Source organism: Mycteria americana, chromosome 1 (assembly GCF_035582795.1).
Source record: "Mycteria americana isolate JAX WOST 10 ecotype Jacksonville Zoo and Gardens chromosome 1, USCA_MyAme_1.0, whole genome shotgun sequence".
In the NCBI taxonomy this organism is placed as follows: Eukaryota; Metazoa; Chordata; class Aves; order Ciconiiformes; family Ciconiidae; genus Mycteria; species Mycteria americana.
This window is the reverse complement of record NC_134365.1, coordinates 4924974-4943627: the sequence shown is the minus strand read 5'-3', so window position 1 is coordinate 4943627 and position 18654 is coordinate 4924974. Positions and strand designations below refer to the sequence as shown.

At 43.6% G+C, this 18654-nt stretch overlaps 1 protein-coding gene across 1 annotated transcript in view; it reads left to right on the top strand.

The window, feature by feature from the left end:
• The window catches only part of SFMBT2 (Scm like with four mbt domains 2), a 101130-nt gene that overhangs the window by 40816 nt on the left and 41660 nt on the right, over nt 1-18654 (top strand). Inside the window, exons 5-7 of the mRNA XM_075491515.1 lie at nt 398-644; nt 6952-7049; nt 18229-18330. Of these exons, the coding sequence (XP_075347630.1) occupies nt 398-644; nt 6952-7049; nt 18229-18330 (447 nt within the window). The remainder of the gene's footprint in view (nt 1-397; nt 645-6951; nt 7050-18228; nt 18331-18654) is intronic.

Below are 18654 nucleotides of genomic sequence, written 5' to 3'. Positions count from 1 at the left end.
AGTCGCCTTTTAGGTAAATGCCAGCATCCAGTGCTGTGATTGGTTCTTATCAGCTGCAATCAATGTGAATTTGGTTTGAAATCCTGCAATATAACTGGGCTTTGAGTCGTCCAGGAGCATCCTAAGTGGATATGCCTTATGAGCTATTCCACCTTTTATTATTCTTCTTTTGTTGTTGTTGATGATGTCGGTTGAGAAATTAGCACAACTGTTGTTTTCTGTTTTACTTCTGAATTTGCACTTGGAAGACATTGGGTAAAATAGAAGAAGAACAGACTGTTTGCTGATCGCTTGGATGATGGTGTGAAAAACAAAAATAATCTTCTGCTGTCATCTGTTTCCTTGAGAAGTCTTCAAATAAAGTTTAAAATAAGGAGTTTTGCTTCTATTCAAACAGCCTCTGCGAGGAAAAAACCCTGTAGACCTCATTACAGTTGATTCCTTAATAGAGCTGCAGGATTCCCAGAATCCCTTTCAGTACTGGATAGTTAGTGTGGTTGAAAATGTTGGAGGAAGATTACGCCTTCGCTATGTGGGATTGGAGGAGACTGAATCCTATGACCAGTGGTTGTTTTACTTGGATTGCAGACTTCGACCAGTCGGTTGGTGTCAAGAGAATAAATACAGAATGGACCCACCTGCAGGTAAAGAGCCTCCTAAAAATACTGTCTCCCTTTGTGGCATTTACTGATGTTTTGAGATACTCGTGCAACCCGTTTCTTCTTATCCAGCATTCACATTGCTTTTACAGTAGTTTCTAGCTGTAACACAGATGGCATGTGAAAGCCATCTAATTTGGGTTCAAAGTGGGTCAGGTAAACTGTATTAAATTAATTTAATAAATTCAGCTTAGCTTAGCTCACTCCTAGAAGGAAGCAGCGTACAGTAAAAGCAGCTTCATGCATTGTTGCACCAAAAGGCAGAGCTGATGGGGATGGTCCAAGGATGTGCCTGCTTGCCCAGCCCTTTTCAGTGGCATTTTAGTGGCCAGATCTTCCTGGCCATACTGTAGGCATCCTGATGGTGGACTGGGAACCAGTCTTCTGCTGTCCAAATCGAGTCCTAGGTGACACCTCTCAGCATACACTAGGGTCCATTTGCTTTCCCCTCAAGCAAACACCTCGTACCCATTTGTCTTTCCATGGCCACAGACATTTCTTTTGGGTTGCAGTAGACCTCTGTGAAATTCCCTGGGACTGGAGAAAGTGTTTGGGGACCCTCATAGTCCCTTTAACACGGGTCTTTCATATTCTGCTGTAACACTGCTGCACATCTGCCAAGTGAGACATGCCTTGTGTGTAACCAGTCAGTGCGTTGAGGGTGCTGGGTTTGTCTGCCTGTCCATGTCAACCTGCCCATCAAGGGGTTATGGGGTGTCCGTTGCTAGAAGCTAAAAAAATACTCCTTTGAGGAAGGATAGATGGGTCTTTCAGATTTAAAGGACCACAGATTTTGTCCTGCATTTTCTCCAAGGGAGTGAAGTCTTTGCAAGTATGTCAGACCAGATTCAACATCAGGGGATTGTGACTTGGAGAAGCAGCTTTCTAGAGTTGAGTTCAGCGTTCAAACCAGCTTGGAAGGAGGGAGATAGGGACTGTAGTTAAGCCAGTCTGAGGTCAGAAACTGGAAGTCACAAATCTGGGGCAGGAGAGGTTCTAGGGACAAGAGCCAGGGGGAAGAGTCAGGCGCAAGCAGGCTGGGCCAGGAGGCTGGGCAAGAGGAGAGTTTAGGGCTCAGCTGGAATCAGACTCCGAACAGTGGGACTGGGTTTGGCAAAAGGAGCAGGATCAAACCAGCGGGGCAAGAAGGGGTGCAAGGCTGAGTGTAGGGGAAAACTAAGGATTACTAAGGTTTAGCAAGTAGGATATGGGCTAGGGACCACAGCACACTGCAGAGGCTCAGGGCTACTTGAAGCCTTCTGGAGAAACCCTTGCAGAGGCATTCACTGGCAGGTTCTGGGGCTGGCTTTGGAGATGTGCTTCCATCCAGGCTCTATTCCATTACAGTGGGGGATGACTGGGAGGGTGAATTTTCTCCACCACACCAATAATATTGGTCAAAACTTTATGAAAGTTTCTGGGCAATTGGGTTTCTCTCTACTCAAGACGTTTGGCTCTGCGTTAGTTTGACTTGAGTTGGCTGAGTTGGTTGAGTCAAGTTCATTGACTTGACTTGTCTTCGAGTTATGGATCTGGTTAAACACGACAGCTTAGACTATTGCATGCATGGTCTGCTCTGGGTCAGAAAGTTTGCAGTATCTGTATTTTTCATATATACTTGGGGCCACAAAGCTGTTTGCCAAGTCCTGTGGAGCATGGCCCATATTTGCTAGCTGTTCACACCTCCAAGCTGAATGCCCGAGGACCACTGTTACCTTTGAGAGATGAGGTGCTTTCTTGGTTAATGCACAGATTTTGGTCCAGCAGACCTTTTCCACCTTTTCCTGTGTAGGTGGATGACTTGTTCAGGTCCATGCCTCATTTTCCTTGTGCTGTGAGTGAAGTTTTTCCATGAGTGTCAAATGATAGCAGAAAGGTAGCCCTCCTTTGGGTAGGTATTTCTGATGTGGCTTCTGTCCATCACGCTTGATTCAGAGAGGTTACCCCAATACATGCAATTGTCATATTCACAAGTCTGTCCAAGTCTTGGGTCTAACTTGGGGTCTCGAATGCTTTTTGGAAGCGTGTGGTTTTCTTCACTGATGGGTAGAAATCAATGTTCCCCATCACTTCTAAATTAGATGCGAATGCTGGAGAGCATGAATATCACTCACTGTTATTTTACAGAGTATTTGTGTTACAGAGAAACACTTTTTCATTGATTGTCTTTGAACCCTCTTGGCCTGTATAGGTTTGGTGAATCAATACAGAAATGGCCCAAGTGAGATTTGTGCTTCCTCTTTGTTTATTCCATTCTCTTTCTGTTCTTTCCTCCTTTTATCCGGTTGTGCTTCCTTCTCTGTGGATTCCCCCCCTGCCTTTTTTTTCCTTTTCATTTTTTCAGTTGTCTTGTCTCTGAACTTGTTATTGGAGTCTATTTGCTAAAGTTGTTTATGTTTCTTCTCTCCTCTCATTGATTTAACTGCTTTTAAAATTCCTTTCTCTTGTTCTCATCTGGTATCTGTTTCATCTCCTTGGCATTTCTCTGGTCATTCACTTTTTTAGTGAACATTGTTATTAATGAATTCCATGCCCAAGATCTTCTTCCTGACTTCCATTGACTTAAATAGGTAGTCATTACTTTATATCTCCTAAAGCTGAGTCTCATAGGAGTTTGCTGAGAAGAGACCATTGGGTCAGAACTCTTCCATTTTCTCACAAGTCCTCTCCTGAACACTGCCCCCAAGGATCTTTCTTCGATGCCCTCCTTCTGGTCTACCCAGTTGTCAGGCTCTGCACTGTGGGGAGTAGCCAGGCAGAAGTGGGAATCTGATGAGTTTCTGGAGGCAGGAATGATGGTCATTCCACTTTTGACATGGTGGAGTATATCGGCCATTTGATGTCCGCCTAACATCAACATGTTCATAAAGCACAATGGATGAATAAAGCATATGAAACAGTTGTGGTATCACATTAACCCAGAGGAAGTAGAGGGAAAAAGCCAAATGGCTGGTCTTAGGGCATCTGTTTCAAATTAAAGAGTCTGCAAAAGAAATCTGGGAGCAAGCAGGCAGGCAGGCAGTAGTGAGTTGTCAGGATGAGATGCTGGCAGCAGAGATCTCTAAAGAAACTCAGGGATGAAGCTACTAAACCACAAACTGTCAAAGGATGCAAATTCCTAAGGACCCCAGGCCAGGAGAGTGTGCCAGGGACACATCCCTGCCTGCTTACATCCTTCCTAGTGACTTCTATAGTAAATAGGATTTGGACTAGAAAGACCTTTGTTGTGTGAAAGACCTAGTATGGACCTTCTTAGGAAAGAGAGACAGTCTGTGGGCAGTATGTTGGCTTTTTACACATCAGGGATTAAATTCACCTGACGTAGTGTAGGCATGAGAAAGACAGTTCAGCATGAGCTATTGCTTTCCCTTTATGATCAGTGGAGAAAAGGGGATGCCTAAGCCATGTCTAACATAGGTCAGAGGAGATGACATCTTCATAAGCCTGTTTTTTCCACTCAGGGTGGTTGAAAGCAATGAACACAGACCTGGTTGTCTAACTTGAACATCTGAAGCCAGTTGAGGTGACTCCTTGATTGATAACAGGAACAGCCTTAGACAGTATATCAAAGCTGTTATGAATCTCCTCCGGAGAGATGCTGAGGACACGCAGCTCTGCCCAAATCAAGCTGCGTGTTCAGTTGCTATCAAATGAAGATGTTCAGTTATACATCAGTTCTGCAGGTTCTGACAGTGCTTTGCCTGCCCTTGACTTGGATGCTGCATATGCACCTTCAGCTTTACTTCCCTTTGTGTCTGGGCTGTGATTTTTCTGTGTTGATCCATCTCTGGGACCTGCCAGGTTGGGTTTCACCTTGCAGAGCAGTTTAAGGTCAGTTGTTCAAGACGCAGAGCATCTCATATAAAGGAGATCCCGTGGATCCAAACATCTACAGTATTTTAGGTCTCTTTTCTGAAGCTATCCACATCCTAGCACCCACTTAATGCACAAGAATGTGCAAGAGCATCCTTAGGAAATAGCATCCTGGCTGTCTTCTCCAAATGGCAGCTTTCAGGGGCTTTGTATGTCTCGCATGCCCTTATAATTGAGGCAAAGGGGTCATACTGTGTTTTCCCCTCAGATGTATACCTGAATCCAAAATAAACCTCCTTGCTAGTGCAAGTTGGCACAGGCTGCTTGACATGGAGCCACTGATGGTCTTGCCTCGACTGTTTATGCAGGAAGAGATCATCTCGTTTTATGTTACTTCCTATTTAAAGACAAATTGGCAGTCATTTTAACTGCTCGCTCCTTGTTAACCTAAATACAAATTGACACAGTACACTTTATTCAATTACCTGCAATCCTATCACTTAAAAGGCGTTCTGCTCTTTTAACCGTGCGATGTAGTGTCCATATACTTGCCAGCATAAGCTAGCTGCCATGAATTAAATGCGCATATGATATTGCTTGCTGGTTATTGAAACCATTGGAGTTGTCTTTATGTCTCGAAGTTTGTTGACGCTGCCCAAAGAAGTTGCTGCTTGTTTTCACTGATTTTGGGCAAAGTCACCCAAAATGCTACTTTATTCCTCTTTCCTGTGCTTCACTGCCACCACGGTAGAAAATGAGAGTCTGATTTTAGCTTGCTCTGTCTGGGGAGCAGGGGAGCGTCTAGCAGGGTTTTCCAAAACTCAGACTTTTTGTTAGTTGAAACAACAGGCTTGCTGCAGCTTGGGGCAAAATCATGTTGTATTGAGTATTTCCCTCTTTGGCATCATTTAAGCCAAAAAGGAAGAAACAGCAGGAGTCATTTCCCTCCCTGTGCTTCAAGCTTATCAGAGCTTCTGCAAGTAAGGGAGAACTGGAGCAACAAGGCTATAAAATAATGAACAATTAGATAAAGAGTGCACTTCTTAACACTTGTGACCTCTGCACGTGCTGTAAACAAAGACTTGAAATGTATATTCCCATTAATAACCAGGCAGTTGAGGAATTAAAAATAGAGCCCTGAAAGGTTAACATTTCCCTTTAAGTATGTTTAAATTCATATGCATATCCTTGATGTCTGTTCTGAAGTAGTGAGGTTTGATATAGTGGAAGTATAAATACATCCACTTCCAGTGAGTGATTCTGCAAATCCTAGTTTGATAAGGTCTTAAATCTGTTGAGATCAGAGCATAAAATTCTCTTGTACTGTCAGTGCTAGGTGAAAACAGTGCTTGCCAATTCCTTTTTTTATACATATTTTTATTTCCTCCTTCAGAATTGTAATATACAGCAGTAAATCTTTGCTAGCTAGTAAATATATATGGTTATTAGATGTACAGAATTTAAATGCAAATTGGGACAAATTGAACTGTGATGTAAGTGTGTGGAGCCAAACTGACAAAAGCTTCACACTGTTCACTCCGTATCAAGGTTCAAGTTTATTATTGAGTAAATGTTCATTTCCATTTTAATAATTGTTGCAATCTATCTACCTATCTTGTCTCTTTAAGACCTTGATATGAATGTTCTGCAATAACTTGTTATGTGCAGGATAACAATATGTTTTCTAGGGCAGAAGTAAATGCAATATAATGTTCTTCATCATAGTATTGTTTCCTACATTGTTTCCTTGGATGATTCATAGGCATTTCACTGCACTGAACCATAAAGGGCTTGTTAATGTAATGATTTAATAATATTAAACCTATTTAAAGAAACTCATTGAAAGCAATGTGAATCTGCACAAAGATGTTGCCTAAACGTATAATGATGAAAATTCATAAGTGTAAGTCTTTGAATTGGTGTGATAGTCTGGTTTGAGTGTGGTGCCAACAAATGAGTCTGGGTAGAGATCTAGCTGAAATGTTCCTTCCCACACCTACCCCCACCCACCGCCAAAAACCCCCAACCCTGCAATAAAAAAAAAAACCTTCCCAGTGAACAGAAGCCTTGGTAAAGATTTTTTTTTTTTTTTTTGTCAAATATAACTAATATTGGCTGAAGACCTAAGGCTCCTCAAACTGGAAAACATCAGGTATTTTGAGAACTGAAAATCAAAGGAGAGTTTTTGTTATTTTCAGGTAATGAGATAGTACAGTTCTTGTTTCTTCAGCAGAAAATGAAGGACGTGTATTTTTCTGGGTTTTACTCCAGGATATAAACCACAATCTTCCTCAGATGTGCCCCTGCTAGTTGCTTTTGTGTTGAATTTATCCACGCTGTACAGCTTGGAATATACACACTGTTCATTTCACTTGTACTATCCATTTTTATGACATAGGAACTTAAGTCTTTCAAAAATGTTTGATCCCCAAACAGTCACCTCTTGGTTTTGTTGTTCTTTTTGTTGTCATCACTTTAGATATCTATTCTCTGAAGACTATATCTGAGTGGAAATGCGCTCTGGAAAAATCCCTTAATGATGCAGCAAATTTTCCTCTTCCAATGGAAGTGTTCAAGGTAAAAGATGCACATTTTTCCTTCACTTACAGAACCCATGATGAATAAATATCATGCAGTTAAACTTTTGCAGGAAAGGCCGTTGCTCTAATACATTACCATGAAAGGTCACAAGTGAGATGTTTGTATAAAATGCAGTTTTGCTCTTGCGCGGACTTTCCATTCTGAGAACTGATTTCTTGCAGTCAGTGTTTTATAAGGACTGGGGGTGATCAGCACTGATTTCTCCAACATTATTTTTAATGTGTCTTATTCTGTTAGACCTGTGCAAAGGCATTGTATACAACCATGAAAATGTGAGGCTACGAATATGAAAGTTGACATAAGCTGGACAGATTTCTGTGAGCCTTGCACAAAAATTTTCATCTGATCACAAGCCACAAGGCAGAGAAACCTCCTTCAGGGACCTATAGTGGAAGTGGGAGATAATTTTACTCCTACATCTTTTTTTTTTTTCCACACTCTGGTTTTTAATAGTTAGAGATGTGCTTCAGCCCCGAGGCACCAGCTTTAATTTCCCGTCCAAATCTGCACCACTATTAATCATGACGGCTCCAGATAATCCTGATTTCTAGCCGTGCCCATCTGGTTTCTAACAGTTACATCCTCGCTGCGGTGCGATGGGCAGCGTGGCCGTGCGTGTGAGAGGTTGCTCAGGGAGGTGTGTGCCCTGCCTCCGGTGTCACCTCCTGCTTGGGGACCTGGTGGAACATGATGCCCTCCCCACCACCGTTCCTGGCTCATCCAGGCTGGGGGACCATCTGGGTTCCTTCCCTGCCCATAAGCAACATTTAACTGGGACACCTCAAAACACCCATGCAATTGGAAGAAGGCACCCACCGTGCCCCATCCTGGCTGACATGCCACGAAACCCCAGTGCCACCTTCACCCTTTCTGCAGGGACGTGGCAGCAGCTTCCCATGAGGAATCCAGGCTCCTTGCCCAGCTGAGATGCATTTGAATTAGCAACATTAATTTGGGAACACTTTGCTAATGGCCCAGGCAGTGGCTCATTTGCTTGCAATGTGAAAGCTGTGCTAGGCTGGGAGAAGTGGGAAGATTTGTGCGTTGGCCTTCAGCACGAACGTGAGTTTGAGAAGCCCCGTGTTGTTATGGGAGTGGCGTGCGGAGGGTTTTCATTCTCTGCCATTTATTTCATAAAACATTTCAATCTGCCAACTCAGTTCAAGTTTGCATTTGCAGTTTCAAGTTAAAAAATGCATTGCGTGGGGCAGGGGTTAAATCACGATAGGGAATGCCTAATGTGTAAATTTTATTCCTGTCTATATGAAAGAGTGAAGAATGTTTCTGATGAGGCTCATAAAACATACTTTTTTTTTTAAAGTTTATAACTAACAGCTGTTTTGCTGCCTCTTCTCAGCATGCCAGGCTTATACCCGCTTATTTTAATTATTGCATGTGGGTCATAAATTTAAATTCAGCAGATCCCAGTTGCCGTGCCATGCGGTTGGAGCTTGCAAACATCTTCCTCTTAGAAGACAATGTGAAGCATTGGAATGCTTGAATGGCCCAACAGTGGAGTTACTTTGGGGCCAAATGTGGCAAAAAGGCAGGATTAGGTCAATAGGCCTTCTTTATTTGTAATGTGAAAGCTGAGCACAAGGTGAGCTGAATTCAGTGTCTGGTGTTATCTAAGCCCCTGGTTCTGATGCTGGGAAGGCAGGAGGCTGAATAAATTATTTGTGTGTGGGCATCACTTCATTCTGCCCATTTAGGATGAATCAACCCCCATCTTGTGCCTCTTAATTAAGGAGAAAAATGTGAGAGCTTGTCCATGCCTGTGAGCATGTCTTCCTCTAGTAATGATTTAAACATGAGTTAAGGAAAGGCTTTAGGAGACTATATGAGAGTACACTTGTGTGATCTTACAAGATAAGCCAATATTTATGTGTGGGACCTTCAAGGAGAATCCCAGATCCCAGCAAAAAGTATGAATCCAAAGGTGTCTTTTTTTAGTGTTTTTTTTTTTTTTTAATTTTTTAAAAATTTTTTTGCAAACCCAACACAGAAGTAATGTCTCTACATGGTGCCAGGGGCTCTGTGCTACTGTAACTGTCATGTGTTAGATGCGATATAAAACACAGGTTTTGACAGCTGGCAACTGTTAAAGATCTTCTGGAAAGCTGGAAATGTTTACTTTGGCGGACATGGTAAACTGCACACCAAGCAATTATAATCCGCATTTTTCACATTTCCCTACAGAAATCCATCACTGAGGAGAGCGTAAGTGTGCGCTTATTCTACAGAATGAGCGGTCCCTAGAGCGAGCACGTGCGCGTTTGGCTGGATTACGACTTAAATTACTGTTGTCCTTTGATCTGTGCACGACTGCGGGCAGTGTCACTAATGCACCATCAAACTGGTCCCAGGTGGTGGTGCTGGGAAAGCAGATCCGCACTTGTAGTGCGAGAAGCGGCTCCTCTTACGGGTCTGTCAGCCCATTGTTGCTGGTGGTGTGGTGATGCTCTTTGGTTTTGGTGTAATAGGGTTGGGTTCTGCCTGAGACCTCATAAGCCATGGATTTGAGCCTGAATTATCAATGCTCAGAAGTATGACAGAGCTGAACTTGCATGTGGTGGTCTTCGGCAGCAGATCCAAAAATCCTTTGCAAAAGCGCAGCCCTGATCCCCTGTTGGCGTGCAAGGAGAGGGCACCAGCCACCAGGCCACACGAGCTGGTTGCAAAAATCAGGGGGAAGGCTGCAAACAGGATCTTCTTTTTTTCTGGTGCTATTTTACACTTGGCCATATGTTGAAAGTGTTTGTAAAATGCTTTAGGATCCTTTGAGAAGGAACGTGATGTTCAGCTGCCAGAAAATGCTGCTATTACATAGCTACTAAACATAGTGTTTTACAAACTGCACATCCTGGAATAAGCTTTTTCTTCACAAAAGCTTTTTGCAACACACTCGCTATTTTGTTGTTCCGTTCTTTTCAGAAAACATGTTGATCCTTAAAGAAAACTAAATACAGACAGGATTTTCAAGGGTGTTTGTATGGTTTAGGAGCGCAAATCCTTCCGAAAGGCCGCAACCCAAGGACATGTGTCCTTTGCTGTTTTCTGCTCTGATTTCAGGGTGCTGTAGGGATCCCCCATGCTTGGCTAGCTACCAGTCATAAATGATGCCTTCGGATTCAGAGGACACCTGAGAAAATGGCCAGGGCTTTGGGTGTGGATAAGGGTGGTTGAACTGTTACTGGGGCCTGATTTCAAATTAAGTGTTACAATATCAGTGCTTTGCTTCAGTGATGGCACTGCTGGTGCTCTCTAAGAGTGAGCCCTGCGTCAGGAAGCCAGACTCCAAACACACACCTTGTAGCCCTGATATTTATGCATCAATGCATTTTTTTTTAGAGTTAAAGCCCTGTAGCTTGGGTAAGATGAACGCTGGACACAGATCATGGGGTTTTGTTTCCTAGAGAGAGCCAGATAGCATCCTGGGGATCTTCTCTGGCAATTCCTGATTTATAGCCTTCGGTCCCATTCCTCTTGTCTCCACCCTCTGGTCCTCCTTTCTTAAAGTTGTCGTTGTTTTTTTCTGGCTCGAAATTGTTCTCTCTCTGGCAAAAAGCTCTACACTATGCCCAGCCCAGTGTGCCCCTATTTCTAACAGGAGCTTTTGGATGTTTTCTGTAATCAGTAATAGTATTAATTAATGGTAAGACTAATGACATGGAAGGAATCAGTTGGGACAAGTCCCTTGAAATTCAGGACCGAGTGGTGGTTCTAGTTCTAGTTCTACACTGAAAAGTATGAAGACAAATATTAAATAGGACTCCTTCCCCCCTCTAAAATATAATTTTTCCATCAGATGAATTGTGCATTATAAATATAAGAGTAAGATGGACTATTTCTCCAAGGCTTTGATTTTTTTTAAAAAGGAGGACAACATCTCTCTAAAGTTAATAAACCCTTTGGGTGTTTTAGGGTGTTTTCTTCTATTATTTGGTATTCTGGAGGAGTTTAAGTGTAAGATAGAGAAACCCAAGGGTTACTTTCTGCTCGGAGACAATCCTGACCTGAGTGGATGAATAGACTTGAAGTCCAACAGGGATTTTCAGCCTTCAGCCCCCCTGATAGATGGGCACATGCTGATGCAGTAGCTTAAGACGGACGTGCTTTTGGTTTGACTTGGAAGCCAAATCCCAACATAAGCAATCCCCAGCCCCTTCATGCACTGATGGTTTGGCTGGCCCTCGTTGCGCACACTGTGCTTTAATAACCTGTGAGTCGCCATGTTGTTTGCACGCTGCCAGATTATTTATACTCCATCTGTTCTTCCCCATCCATAGCACTCGCCAGCCCTTCCCCCTGACTGCTATTTGCCTGGCTGGGAGACGTCCACAGCATCTTGATCCCTCTGTTGTTCAGCTACCTTTTGACCCACTCCTGCTTCGGCTCGTTAAAGCCATTTATCTTTGTAAGACCTAGTAACCATCATTAGGAGTATACCACTAAGGTCCTTACAAATGTAGCTGCCTTCGCAGCTCTTGGGAACAAGGAGGTCTCTGATATCAAAGGTGCCACTCAGGTGAGATGGAGTCTGGTGGTTCCTCTGTGGACCAGGGAGAAGTTTTAACCTCTCTACAGCTCCCTCCTGACCATGGGCTTTGCAAGGAAGCGGGTGGGGAGAGCAATCCAAGGAGATGAATGAAGCCAAGCCCTGTCTGAGATGCCCCGAGGGTCTGTTTGGCAGCACCGTATGAAAGTCAGGGTTGGAAGAGAAATGCCGGAGACAGTTCAAGTAAAGCAGATGGGCTGAGTGGGAACTGGGTCCCTCAGCCTTCCTCATCCCCCTGGCTGTATTTTAGCACGTGTGGTTTTCTTTCTCCATTACGTGCTGGGGGTCTCTCAGGATGGTGAGAGGTTAGCAAAAGGGCTTGATCCAGTTTACTTACTGCATCCAGGCTCGGTGTGGGGGAGTTTGTGCATGACGACCTGAGCTCTTGCCTCCCTCATCCTTGGGCATGGCAGTGTTTTCCACTGAGAGGGGCTAATGTGCAGCCAGAGTCTGCTCCCATGTAGGGGCTGGATGATACCTAAAAGTCATCTGTCCAAAGGTGGATGATTTTTCCCAAAGAAAATGAAGGCCAGCTCTGGTCCATAGCTGTTTTGCAGGGTGGTTGCAGCCCACGGTGTACACTGAATTTGTTCTGATCCTCTAACGAATTCCTGTTCATTTCTCAATAGTGATTACTTCCATGACATTACTGAGGGCAGACTCAATCCAAACAAATGCCTATGAGGACTCAGTCCCTCTTCATGGTCGAGGTACTTCTTTAGGTGTGTGAGAAGAGACACTGATGGTTTCACTTTGAGCACTCAAGTTGGTGGTCCCACCTGTGTTTTCCTTTCCACTTGACTTTCCCACCTGTAAAATGGGACCCATGTGTGTGACACAACAAGGATTTATTAGCGAATGCTTCTGGAGTGGTGTGGCAGTCCTGAATGCTGCTAAGATGTTAAAAACCCCCCAACAAACAAACACAATAAAACCCCAAGTAGATGCATATCTGTCTCTTTTACCTCTGCTGCCCGTGCTTCCACCGCCCAGGCAAATCAAAGCAGGCGCTGCGTAGGAGGGGATCTTTGCCCTAATGCCATCTGCGGCGGGCCGAGCCATACGGAGAAGGTGTATTTGGATTTAGACCGGCTACTCTGCAATGTTGCTGTTTCTATGGTAACTATTTTTTATTCAACAAGAGGAGCTTAAAATCTGTAGGGCTAAATTCGATCCTTGGCAGAAGCATCTGCACTTTTTAAGGGGCTCTTCAGTAGGTGAGGTTTGTAGCTGGCTCTCATGCTCATTACTTCAGGGTCACGATATCTCTAAAGCCTCCTTCCCAGCACCCTTTCCTCTTCATCCTACCCCACATCTCTACATTTTGGTCTTCCCGTGACTGCACTTGTCAAACCGAGGGACAATTTTTCGTGTTGTGTCTTACCGGGGGATTTTTGTCTCCCTGCAGAGAGTGTGTCTTCAGGGAAAATTGCTCCGTGTTTAGCAAAGGAAGTTGATGAATCGCAAACAAGACTGATTCATCCGCAAATAATGCAGAGGATTGCATTTGGGAGGGTTTCTTTATTTATTTTTTTTTGCTCAATTAAAAAACAAATGCCAGATTCCTGTAGAGGCAGTTTAACCACTGCTATTACTGTGTTTGTGACTGGTTACCACTCATGAGCTTTGTGATTAAAATTAGGCTATTAGAAGCAGCCAGTTTCTTGGAGAATTAGAGAAAACACCGGGGGAAACGATTTCTTTGAAAACAAAAACTGAATCAAATAATATGTTTCCAATCATACCAGATGGGGCCCACTTCTGTGTCTTTTAGTAGGGGAAACCAGGAGAGATGTGACTGAAAGCAATAACATTTCACACCGTTACAGTTGGTGAGGATTAAAGGAGGCTCAGGTCAATCATTTATTAAGTGCTCAGTGTTTCTGATCAGCCTCTCAACTTTGCAACTTTTCAGCATTCAGACTTAGTTCTGAATTTTGCACAAAGGTGCAGTCTTATAATTAGTGTCAATCTGACTATGCTGGACCAAAAGAGCCCTGACTTTTAGGGTATTTGAAAATTAGAGTTCAAATTAGAGCCTTTTCGTCTTACCTATACAGTGTGTAAGCTGCTGTGTTTAAAATGAGATGACTCCAGTATTGTCTCTTGAGCAGAATGGGCTAAAATGAGCCTTTCACAATCTGAAGGCGATGTCCTTCCCTGGGTTTGTGGACACAGGTAGAGCAACCCGCCCATAGTACGGCTTCCCTGGATGTCATGGGCAAAAGCAGCTCAGCCAAGTCCCCCTGCTCTATCTGCATTACCCAGTGCACTGTAAAATTACCCGAGCTCCACCCTTCGGTGGCCAGAACGCTGCTGTGACATGGACAGATTTGAGTTTATTTACACTTAAATGACATTTGTTGAGTAGAAATGCTCAGAAGCCAGATTTAGCAAGGTATTTAGGCACCAGAAAGGGAAAATGACTATGATGGTTTTGAAGTATATCTTTTTGAGTTCAAGACCCAAAGCCAATGCTTAGCGACTTTATTATTAGGACTTAAGCATGTCACCCACACAGATACTTTCCTAAAGCCTGTCTGCATCCTGAAGAGTCTAAATACTTTTGTAAATCTGTTTGTGGGTCTCTTTTGGAATGACATTTACGTTCCCAAGTCACCTGACATTTTTGAAACCTGCACTGCTAGTGGTTCGTTAGCTATGAAGGAGAAAATTATGCGGCTATCTCAGTACCTAAAGAAGAGTGTTGGGAATTAGGAGCCTGGTTCTCCTCCCAGCACAGTTGCTGACTTGTTATTTGACCTTCAGATGTTTCAGCTTTCAGCCCTGCAGGTGATGCTGGTTGCAGTGAGCTGTTGCAAAGCCCATCAGTATTTTTGCAGAAGGGTTGCAGAAACACATGCTGTACGAAGATGGAGATAATGATGCAGATGCGTATCAAAGCGGGGCTCTCTTTCAGGTGGCCTGGAGGGTTGCAGCCTGTGCACGCTGGCAAATTTGCAAATCCATACTGCTCTAAAACTTTGACTGTGGGGCCGAGTTTAATTGCTTCTTGGGGTTTGTAGTGAGGACTGTGACAGCCCTGGCTTTTGCTGGTGGGTTTGGGCTGTAAGTGACAGACTTACAGACTTACATTCAGCGAAGGGTTATGCAATTTTCCATTCATTACCCGTGAGCGCCGTCGCAGGCTGTAATCCATCATGTTAGAGATTGTGACCCTTTGAATGAGCGACTGCGGTGCTCGTACCACGTTAATTCATTGTACTTTCCGTGGTATGATTTTTCACTTTGCTGTAGGGGAGTCTTCTGCATCCTTGTGGATTGTCAATCCAGCTTACTCGGCTGCTCTCCAGCAGTCAGAGGGTATTTCCATTACCCACTCAGGGCTTGTGAACCCTGGGACAGGCAATCTGCTGGTGTAAAACCATGTGGTCGGTGGGGCTGCTCCTGGGAAGCATTGCCTGCCAGTAGGAGTAAAGGTTCACCATGCATGAGGCTGTAAAATGCTCCAACTGGCCAGAAATATTCTGCCTATTCATCTCCCTTTCAACGAAAATTGAAACTCACTTGAAGAAGTTACTAGAAAATAATGGCTGGTGACATCCTTGTAGGTGGCTTTGAACGCCGTGAAATAGCGGTAAAGGGTTGGATTCTGCCACCCATAATTATTTCAGGCATTTTTTTGCTCGGCTGCAGAGCCTGGTGGGGACGAGGGGAAAGTCTCACCCCTCCAGTCCTCTTCTTGTAGCTGGTTTTATTAAACAGGCGTCTTTCCTGTCAATGTGAATAAAGGGAGGAGAGAGCAGTTCATTATCCAGTGTATCACTTTGAGTCTAATACTAATTAAAAGCTTTGCCTTCACTTCTGTGGAACCTATTCTTAGAAATTATGTAAATTAATTGGAGTTTTGAAGAGGAGCATATGCCAAATCCTAAGTAATTCCCTGCTGGCTGAGGCAACTCCAGCACTGGAACCAGAGAAAGGCATCACGCTCTTTTTTTCCTTTTGTGGCTGCAAAAATCTAAGGCCACTGCAGTAAATTTTGATGCCTCTCTTTAGCAAATATATGAGAGAGATGAAATATCCAGACCCTGACCATTTGCCAGAGAGGTACAATACAAAGGCTTTTTCTCCGTGAAAGCTTTTCCATCTCAAAAATGACATTTAACACAGACAAGCTTTTTACTTCCACAGCCCTTCTCCAAACAAATGTACGTTCCTGCTTCAAAGAGGATTTTGACCCTCAAAAGGGAGAAATACCTGAGATCCCATGAACTCCCCTTGCGAGTTCACTTTTGTTATTAATTTAATGGGGAATATATTTACATGCTACGCTGAATGAGAAGGGAGATTTGATCCTAAGGTACATAGCGTGTGGAGAAAAGGGGATATGCTTTTGAAGTAAAATAGCTTTAAATTTTATTAGCTTTTTTTTTCTACCTGATTATTTTTTCCCTTTGAAAAAGGCCAAAATAAATAGAAGGAGAAGAACCAAAGAAAATGATGCAAATAAAAATGAGAAGCAATATGGTTTGGTCTTGATATGTTTTGGTCTCAATCAACAAATCACTTAAAGTTGATGAAACTACTTGCATGTTTAAAGATAAACATGATTAAGTACTTTGGTGAATCTTGGCTTATTATGTGTTGAAGCTGGATACAAGCGTGAATTGAATCCTGGAACTTTTGATGGGAAGATGCTGCAGTGTTAGCTTACTTCCAGATGTACATTTTGCAAAGTCTCCTTTTCTTTACGACCGCACCCTAAGGATTAAGAGATGCCAGGTATGGATCCTCGTGCAGGAGGAGGCAGCCCTCCAGTCTAGATGCTTTTTGCCTTTGGAGATTGGAAGTTCAGTGCTGGCAAGGTCTGGTTTTGGCATCCATCATCTTTTCCCGGCTGAAGCCTTTTCAGTAGGAAAGGTGGCAATTTTGATAACCTGTCTGTCCGATGCATCCCTGGTACTATGCAACCTCTGCGTACAACGAGTCAGATTCTCTTCCCTGGTTCAGACTTTTCTTTGATGAAACATTCTCTATGTAAAGCTGCTAGAAATGGGTCTCCTGTCTCTCTGGGGCTTTAGTGATATGGAAGCGACTGCCGGCAAGTGCAAGTATGGCTGATGGTAATGCTGCACTGCAAGATGCCCAAAGTCTTGAATGTCTGCTCCTTCTTCAGCGATTAGTTCATTGGGCTTTGGGCCATTGTTGGTAAATCTTCCTCAGTTTCCCCATCACTATACACTTCTTTTGTGAGACTAAATCTATTATGATTTTTTTTTTGGCTGCTTTTTGGTTCTCACGTAAAAGGCTCCATAACATTGCAGGTTGGCAAGATGAAAACAACAATTCATTTAGCCGTGGTTGGAGCTTGTAAAAGTCCTTATCTCTAATGGCAGCAGGAATGTAAGATCCCAAAATAGAAGTTGTTAAGTCTACAAGTGAAGACAGTTCCTTGGGAAAAGAAAGCACAATGACATACAACTTCAGATCAATAGAAAATAATTTTAGAACAAGAATACAACATGTAGCAATGAATGTAGATGGGAATGACATTGCTAACCACTTATTAGATAGCAAGTTTTCTGCATGTATTTTGGAGTCGTCTGTATGTGTGTGTTAAATATAACATTATCTCTTTTTAGGCTTGTATTGGCTAGTGCACAGATGATTTAGAAATACTGTAGGACATTTTTGTTGAATGAACACAAAATATGATAATTACTCTGGAATTAGGATGCCAACTTGTACAGCTATTAGACAGGAATCGTGAGGGATTTGATAGATGTTGAACGCTAAACTGGTGGTCAGTCAGGGAGTTGAACCTGTGTGGCTTCTGAGTTTCAGGACTGCACCTTGCTGCCATCCCCAAAGCTGCTGTGTGCAGCACGCTGGGTGCAGCCAGGTTTGATCCCAGGTGGAAGTGTTGTGGTGGGCATGTACTTGAACACAGTTGCATGTTTTCTCACCAACATGTTATCTCTTTGCCCACATTTTGGGTCTGAGTTCCTTGTCTGGGCCTTAGTCCACCTTTAGTCTCCTGGCTGGAGAAAAGACCTTCCCATCTTGCAGCACATGGAAACCAGCCCAGGTTCTTATTTTGGTGCCCTGCAGGAGCCGGACAACCGTCAGGGTAAATCACGGCCATCCTGTGCTGTCTGCACCCATGCTGTGTACCCTGGGGAACCTCAGGTTGAGTCCTGACACCTCTGGACCTCTGGTTGCTCTCAGATGGTAGTGGCTGTCAGAGGTGAAGAGGCTCTGCCCAGGGGAGATTTTCAAGTACCCATTTCTCAGACCGGTCCTCATTTTGGTGAGCATGACCTCCTTGTTGACTAAGTTCAAGTTAGATGCTGCTGATGAGATGGATGCACATTGTGCTTTAGATATGATGGGCTTAGTCCTGCAGATCTGTCTTCTAGGAGCGAGGCTGTTCCCTCTCTTTCTGTGTTTGGGTTGGCATGAAAAGAACATAGGACCAGGAGCACCCAGTTGGATCTGGAAGTCAATCTGGTAATCAGCTAAGTGACAAACCCCACGTGGACACATTTAAAATAGATTTTCAAATGTATCAACCCCTCCTTGGTGGACGGCACTGACACACTGTGTGTTCCTCTTCCCTATCTCTTCCCGCAGGACCATGCTGATTTGCGAAACCACTTCTTCACTGTGGGGATGAAGCTGGAGGCGGTGAATGTGAGGGAGCCGTTTCATATCTGTCCTGCATCAGTGACCAAGGTGAGCTCCCAGAAAGGAGGGATGAAAAGAGCCTCTTACTGATTTCCACCGCATTTAGGAAAACTCAAGAGTGGTACTTCATTGGCTAGAGAACACATTAAAAAACATGTTTAAAATCCATGGATGTTCCTAATTAATGAATTGTTTCTTTCCCACGAGCATCACCAGCTGACTATAGGCACTTAGATCCAATGGGGATGAGCATGTCCACCTACCACTTCCATGCAAAAAAAAGGGATCCCTCTTTTATCTCTGTCTCCCCTCCATGCATATGTATTTTTCCTGCACATCTGGGAAATCCTTTGAAATAAAACAGCTGGGTGG